Below are 8,496 nucleotides of genomic sequence, written 5' to 3' on the forward strand. Positions count from 1 at the left end.
TCCTTTAAATGTACCATTAAATCAAGTGTTAATTGAAGACTTACGAGACAGGAGTGGCAATAAAAATGATGACAGTTAAGAATGATGGTCCACCTGAATGATGAAAAATTTCACGTACCAAAATTCAGAAAACGTTTCTTTATTTCACATGAGTGCATTAAGTACATCCGTTATAACACACAACGAATTGAATTATGAAGATTCATATTAGACACAACCATGTCCGTTTGTTATCAAGTGCACACACATTATTCGTGCGTTGTGTCTGTACTCCAATTGGTCATTTGGCAATAAGTCTTGAGTTCATCTGTTTACATAGGCGTTTACCTCTCATCAAAGGTGCCCGCTTGGGTATTTAACAAATACTTAATTATAATTTATATTATCATTTATTTTAAGTATTAATGTCAATAATATTTATTTATATTTAATTATATATTAATATTATTTTATAATTCAATATGTCGTGTGTTGCAATGGACATACTAAATGCATTTGTCTGGCTGACGATCTTAACTGGGGCTTATTTTTGGGGTAGGGCTTATATTACGAGCATCCTGAAAAATCATGCTAGGGCTTATTTTCGGTTAGGTCTTATTTTGAGGAAAATACAGTAGTACTGGAAGTACTAGCAAGAGTAATCAGACAAAAATAATAACAGATATCCAAATTAGAAAGGAAAAAGTTAAATTATCACGATGTGTAGATTACATGATCCTACACATATAAAACCCTAACCCCCCCAAAAAAAAACAAAAAACTGTTAGAACTAATAAACAAATTCACTAATGTTTCAGGATACAAAATCAACATACAAAAATCAATTGTGCTTCTTTACACCAATAACAAGCTATCGGAAAAGGAAATCAAGAAAATCCCATTTACAGTAACATTAAAAAGAATACTTAGAAATAAATTTAAACAAGGAGGTGAAAGATCTGTACACCGAAAGCTATAAATCAATGATGAAAGAAATTGAACAAGGCACAAATAAATGGAATTATATCCTGTGTTTATAGACTGGAAGAATTAATATTGTTTAAATGTCCATATTACCCAAAACCATATATCGATTCAATACAATCCTGATCATATTGCCAATGGTGTTTTTCCACAGAAATGGAAAGAATAACTCTAAAATTCGTATGGGACCACAAAAGGTCCTGAATAGGCAAAGCAATCTTAAGAACAGAGTTGAAGGCATCACACTTCCTAATTTCAAATTATATTGCAAAGCTACAGTAATCATAACAGTATAGTACTGGCATATGGAACAGAATAGAGTCCATAAATAAACCCAGGTGTATACAATCAACTAATTTCTACAAGGGCCAGGACTACACAATGGAAAAAGGATAGTCTCTTCTAAAAATGATGTTGGGAAAACTGGACAGCCACATGAAAAGAATGAAATTGAACCTCTGCGTTATACTATACAAAAAGTCAACTCAAGCAAATTAAAGACTTGAACATAAGACCTAAAACCATAAAACTCCTAGAAGAAAGCATTGGGGAAAAGCTCCATGCTTGTTTTGGTTATGACACCAAAAGGAGAAGCAACAAAATCAAAAATAAACAACTGGGACTGCATTAACCTAAAAAGCTTCTCACAGAAAAGAAAACCATCACCAAAATGAAAAGGCAACCTATGAATGGGAGCAAATATTTACAAATTATTTATCTGATAAGGGGTAATCCACAATTTATTTAAAAACTCATACAACTCAACAGAAAAAAATCCGATTAGAAAATGGTCAAAGAAACTGAATAGACGTTTTTCCCTTGAAGTCATACAAATGGCCTACAGGTACTCGGAAAAAATGCTCATCACTAATTATCAGGGAAAAGCAAATCAAAACTACAATGAGATATCACCTGCTGGAATGCTTATCATCAAAAAGGTAAGAGATAACAAGGGTTGGTGAGGATGTGGAGAAAAGGCAATCCTTGTGCACTGTTGGTGGGAGTGTAAACTGGTGCAGCCGCTGTGGAAAACAGTATAGCATTTCCTTAAAAAACTGAAAATAGGATTACCATATTACCCAGCAATTCCACTTCTGGATATATATCCAAAGGAAATGATATCACTATCTTAAAAAGATACCTGCAAACAATTGTCACCCCAATAAATTAAAAAAAAAAAAAGATATCTGCAACCCATATTCATTGGAGGATTATTTACAATTGCCAAGACATAGTAACAACCTGCGCCCATCGATGGATGAATCGATAAAGAAAACTTGATAGATAATTTTTCAGCCAATGAAAAGGAAATCCTACCATTTGCGACAATATGGTTAAAACTTAAAGGCATTATGCTAAGTGAAATAAGTCAAACAGAGAAAAACAAATACTTACATATGAGTTGAATCTGGAAGGAAAAAAAAGAACTCATAGGTAGAGAAAATAGATTGGTGATTGCCAGAGGCAGAGGTTGGAGAGTGGGCAAAATGGGTGAAGATTGTCAAAAGGCACAAACTTCCACTTAAAAGATAAATAAATCCTAAGGATGTACTATACAGTGTGGTGACTATAGTTAACAATATTGTATATTTGAAATTTGCTAAGAGTAAATCTTAAAAGTTCTCATCGTAAGAAAAAATTTGTAACTACTTGAGGTGATAGATGTTATACTTATTGTGGTAATCATTTGGCAATATATACATATATCAAATCATTTTGTTGTACACCTAAAACTAGCACAATGTTATATGTCGATTATATCTCAATAAAACTGAAAAAAGCTATCACTATAATCCAATATATATACTATCATAATTTAAATAAATCAAATGCTAAAAATAAAAAATGTTCAGCTTGTCTATGGGACAGAAAAAATTCTGCTAATGATATATTTTAGCTAAAATGTATGTCGATATCTACTTGTAGAATATGGTATTAGAGAACCTTCCTGGTAGCTTATAAAACTGAAGGTGTGTTAAGTTTTAAACAGAAAATCATAATTTTTATATTAAAAATAATTTATATATACAAATGGAATGTTATTTGTGAAATAGGTTCAGTGAAATAAGCCAGACAGAAGGCAAAAAGCTTGCATGATCTCACTTATGTGTAGAATCTAAAAACATCGAGTACATCAAATCATATTATACACTTTAAAGATATACTATTTATATTTTTAACATAAAATTGCATTTCATCACTTAAGAGATGTGTAACGGAGCAAAGTTACTTAACCCCTCTAAGTTTCAATTTATTCACTTGAAAATCGGGTTACGTTATTTATTCATAGGGTCATTGTGAGGATTGAGCTAATACATATTCCATATTGTTTCCTCGAGCTTTGGAATGCTGATTATAAATTCTAATGTCTGAGATAACCGGGAAAGCAGGTGTGAGAAAGGCACTTGGGTCCAAGTGGAAAAAACAGTAACTGGGAATCAGGATATCACCCAGTAGGGATTTACCATCTAACTGTGTAGCACTGAGCTGTCACTCAAATTCTCAAAATCTCACTTTCCTCATCTGTACAGTTTTCATTTGCTCTGCCCTCATAGTCAGTAAACTAGGAAATCTGGTGAGGCCTAATTTCGCTGAGAAGTTGGCCTTCCTCCCCTTCACCTGTCCCCTGCCTCGGCCGAAAACCACCCAAGCACTCCCCGCTCTTAAAACCAGTTGTGATGTGTTGCGGGAGTTGGCCGCGAGATGGCAGCATTCTCCCAACCGACCACACGACATTCGTACACCTGGCAACTGTAAACCCTGTTGAAACAGGAGAACAGAGCAACAGAGTCCTGGATTCCCCTTCCATTTCCTCGTTCGGGAAGCCCCTGCTCAGTTTCATTAAAAGAGCTGTTTATTAAAGCTCGTTAGGCAGTGACGGCCGAGCGCGGAAGTTCTCGCGAGATCGCCGCCGGAAGTGGGTGGCAGCGAGGGCGCAGCGACTTATTCTCCGGAAGGCGAACGGTGCTCCCGGGCTGTTGCAGTCGTCTGCCCCAGGGCGCTCTCCTCTGCGGAAGAGGTCACCCAGCCGCGGCCTTCAAGCCCCGAGCGCGCACTTTCGGCTTCCCAAACTGCACAGCTGCGCGGCCCAGCCTGCGGAGCCCCCGCCTCGCCCGGCCCCTCCCTCCCTCCGCGCTGCAGTTAGGCCGCGCCCTGAGGCCCAGTCCGCAGCGGCTCCGGCGGGTGATGCCCAATACAGCCATGAAGAAAAAGGTGCTGTTGATGGGGAAGAGCGGGTCGGGAAAGACCAGCATGAGGTCGATTATCTTTGCAAATTATATTGCTCGTGACACTCGGCGCCTGGGTGCCACCATTGATGTGGAGCACTCCCACGTCCGATTTCTGGGCAACCTGGTGCTGAACCTGTGGGACTGTGGCGGTCAGGACACCTTCATGGAAAATTACTTCACTAGCCAGCGAGACAACATCTTCCGTAATGTCGAGGTGTTGATTTATGTGTTTGACGTGGAGAGCCGCGAACTGGAAAAGGACATGCATTATTACCAGTCGTGTCTGGAGGCCATCCTCCAGAACTCTCCTGATGCCAAAATCTTCTGCCTGGTGCACAAAATGGATCTGGTTCAGGAGGATCAGCGTGACCTGATTTTTAAAGAGCGAGAGGAAGATCTGAGGCGTTTGTCTCGCCCCCTGGAGTGCGCTTGTTTTCGAACATCGATCTGGGATGAAACGCTCTACAAAGCCTGGTCCAGTATTGTCTATCAGCTGATTCCCAATGTTCAGCAGCTGGAGATGAACCTAAGGAATTTTGCCCAAATTATTGAGGCTGATGAAGTTCTGCTGTTCGAGAGAGCTACCTTCTTGGTCATTTCTCATTACCAGTGCAAAGAGCAGCGTGACGTCCACCGATTTGAGAAGATCAGCAACATCATTAAGCAGTTCAAGCTGAGCTGCAGTAAATTGGCCGCTTCTTTCCAGAGCATGGAAGTTAGGAATTCTAACTTCGCTGCTTTCATCGACATCTTCACATCAAACACGTACGTGATGGTTGTTATGTCCGATCCGTCGATCCCGTCTGCAGCTACTCTGATCAACATTCGCAATGCCAGGAAACACTTTGAGAAGCTGGAGAGAGTGGATGGTCCCAAGCACAGCCTCCTTATGCGTTGAATATTGCCAAATGCTTTCTGAAAAGGCTGAATTGCCTCTTTTTTCGGTTTTTTGTTTTGTTTTTTTAGTATTCATACATAATGTCGTGTGCTTAAAAGTGGGCTTTGAAATGTGTGCTGCTTATTCCTTCCATCTCTCTCTTCCCTATTCCCCAGCCTTTAAACCTTGGACGCTATTTACTCAGCTATCCAGTAGAGCTTCAAGATGGCCTTTCTGAAAAGTTGGTATGGTGTAACACTAAAGTAGGTGGTGTGTGTGTGTTCTGATTACCTGGTTATAATAGATATACACATCAAAGCCTTTAATATCTTCCTGTATTCCTTACAAGATTGCAAAGATGGAATGTTACTATTTTATCAGCAAGGTATTAAAATGCATTTATAAAGTCTTCTTGGCTTCAATCATGAATAAACATTTACTGTTAGCAATTTAAAATATGGTCTTATTTGAAATAATTTGAAGGTGGTTAATACGTAAACCTAAAGATCCTGACTGCACACAAGTATTGCTTAATTGGTAAATTTGATTTTGTGATCTTAGGCCCCATCTCTTAGCAGTGTTTCATAGCTGTGGCAGAGTGCTTAAGAGTATCGGTTTTGAAGCTACACCACCTGAGCTCAGAGCTGAGTTAGTATTCTAGTCTCTTCACTTACTAGCCCTGTGAACTGGGAAAGGTACTTAGTTTACTCATTTGTAAAACATGGATAAGAATAGCACTACAAAATAGGATTAGTAAAAGGATTGAATGAAAACATGGAAACATTTGTAAGTGGCACATAGTAGTGTTATCAGCTATCACTACTACCTATTGAGCCATTCTTTCCCCCTACTCCAAAATTACTGGACATGGAGCCTAGCTAAATATTTGAGCCCTTCTTAAATGCCAGGTGTTCTTAAATACTTGATGTGCGTTTTCTTATTTAATCCTAATTTATGAGGTAAATTACTTTTAATAGATGAGAAAACTGGTATGACCAAATTAAGATCATGCAGCTGAACCGAGGCAGTATGATTACAGGTGTCGCCCCCACACACACACCCCACCACTTACTCCAGACAGAAAACTTAACCATGAAATCCTAGCTTTTTTAGGTGTACATTATTACTTGACATAATGCCCGTAATTTTACAGATGGAGATAAATTGAAGCCCAGGAAAGTTAAATGACTTCTGTGTTTCACTCACTTTGCACAAGAACACTTTCCTGTCTGTATTTATCTAGAAATTGGATAATATTGAATCAGATTGTTGAACTACCTACTTTGGGGGAAGGATTCTAAGATTCCTAATTTGGATTGGAACAGTGGTATAGTAAAATCAGAACAGACCTAAAATGTTCGTTTCCAGCTGCCTTAAAAGATTATTTTAAATGCAATCTGTTTTAGAGCCAAGTAACCTGATCAACTCCTCTTACCTCTTTTTACAAATGAGACATCAGCTCTGTAAACAGACATTAAATATTTGATAGAACTTTAGAATTTCCAAGGCTTTGTAGTTAATATTTTTTAAAACACTTTAAAATAGCATTTGTGGATGACAGCATCCCTACCCATGAATAACAAGCTAACCAGATGTTAACTTACTAAACTCGTCTAATTAGGGCCTTTGGCAATTAGTATAAAAACTTCAGATGAAAAAACTCTGAAGTATCGATGTACTTTTTAAAATACATTTAATAAATCTAGTAATTAAAATGGCAGTCACAAAACACTCACCTGAATCACTGAAGTGCACAAATTTCTGTTTATCAAGTTACTGATACAACTTTCTGTGTGATCATTTTGTGATTTGCAAGACATGGTTCTTTTTGATATATAGGAAATTCCAGAGCCAGGTGGTATATTGAATGTTTATTCAAGACTAGAGTAGATAGAACATATTTACAAATAGTCCCACAGAGGACTCACAGATATTTTAAATTTAGGATGTAGACTTGACATTCACAGTGCATGAGGTGAAAGAGCAACTATGTGTCTGCAATTAATGTGAAAAGAGAATTTTACTTTAGCAGATACTTTCCTTACATTGAGGAAAATGTCCTTAAACATATTTCCTTTAATTTTAGTATACTCAGAAAAAATAGGGTTTCCTTTTATAAGGTCTCAAAAATTTGTTTCTTCTTTAGATAAAGTTTGACTTCAGAGATCATGGTTAAGGAGATCATGGTAAAGAATGGTTTCAAAATACTTTATTTTTGTTTTCAGTTAAATTACCTGCATGTTTTTCTTTAACCTCAAATATTCTTTATTCCACTTGATAACATTTTTCATGTCAACATGACATGTTTGTCGTCTTTAAACATTGAAAATAACTAGGACATTTTGGCATTATCTGAAGTTTCTAATCAACATAGAAGTCGTTCACACAACTTTATTTTACAAATAGTGAGTAAAACAAGGTACATTCTGTGTAATCTATGAATGTAATGAGAAAAAGTACATTTACAGTATTAAAGTAACCCTCTACCATTACTTTAATTCCATCACATTAGAGGCAAAGAAAACAATTCCAATACTTCAATATTTATTTGGTTGGAATATGTGCGGACACACACCCGACACACCTACATAGGTGTGTGTGTGTAATTGGTGTAACGAGAGCATTTACAACCATGAAAAAATACGATAAAAGCAATAAATGAAAAATACGAAATGAATAAAAGTTAAACCATGGATTTCCAAGAAGGGATAGGCCCATGGACATGGAAAGGGTAAATTAAGACTTAAAGGTCGAAGTGAGATTTGTTCTGAGCCTTAGCCTTAAGGGACACGTATAATTGTGATAAGCTGGGAGACCAGCGTAAAGTATTCCAGCTTCAAAATTGTGAATTAAGATTTCTAAAGACCCATGCTCACTAACGCATTTCAATAAAAAATGGGAGATCGTAGTGGAAGGGGGAACAGAGGAAATCTATGTAGGGGGCCTTATATGCCTTTATATTTTAACTCTGTTCTGGAATTGGCAATGGAATTTTTAAAAAATTTAAAAAAAGAAGTGACAAACCCTTAAAGTCATAAGGCAGGTATGCAGGCAGTATTGGCCAGGGAAGACTAAAGACAGGTCATAAAAAATGGTTGAGGAGAAAGTGAGATATTTTTGTTTATACTACTGGCACGCAAAGGACATAAGGACATGAAACTGCCTAAAAGTTTCAGCCTATCACAGGTGTAACTCACTTAAGAAGGATGTGATTTTTGTAAATCCAGTGTCCAGAGATTTTGATATTTGGTTTCTCAGTAATTAATGGCCTCCCACACTTACTGGTGAACTTGAGCTTCTTTATCCGATAATGATCTCTATAGTTTATCAGCACTAGTGTACCAGCTTCTTTAAGGTACCGTACCTAGGGCTAAATGTGAATATCCCCTAGCAGTGGTTCTTAAGCTTTTTATTGTCTCATAATTA

General features: G+C 37.3%; 1 protein-coding gene across 1 annotated transcript; it reads left to right on the forward strand.

Moving 5' to 3' along the window:
* Positions 1 to 3,731: 3,731 nt before the first annotated feature.
* RRAGA (Ras related GTP binding A) lies at positions 3,732 to 5,479 on the forward strand. The gene has a single exon (XM_019739182.3). The coding sequence runs from the start codon at positions 4,150 to 4,152 to the stop codon at positions 5,089 to 5,091; it is 942 nt and encodes a 313-aa protein (XP_019594741.1). The 5' UTR covers positions 3,732 to 4,149; the 3' UTR covers positions 5,092 to 5,479.
* Positions 5,480 to 8,496: the final 3,017 nt, after the last annotated feature.

This window comes from Rhinolophus sinicus, chromosome 16, assembly GCF_057876585.1.
Source record: "Rhinolophus sinicus isolate RSI-liver-muscle chromosome 16, RSI-T2T, whole genome shotgun sequence".
Lineage (NCBI taxonomy): Eukaryota > Metazoa > Chordata > Mammalia > Chiroptera > Rhinolophidae > Rhinolophus > Rhinolophus sinicus.

Bases quoted from the DNA above. Each gene is read 5' to 3' on its own strand.
- RRAGA (XM_019739182.3), top strand. From the start codon at position 4,150: ATGCCCAATACAGCCATGAAGAAAAAGGTGCTGTTGATGGGGAAGAGC.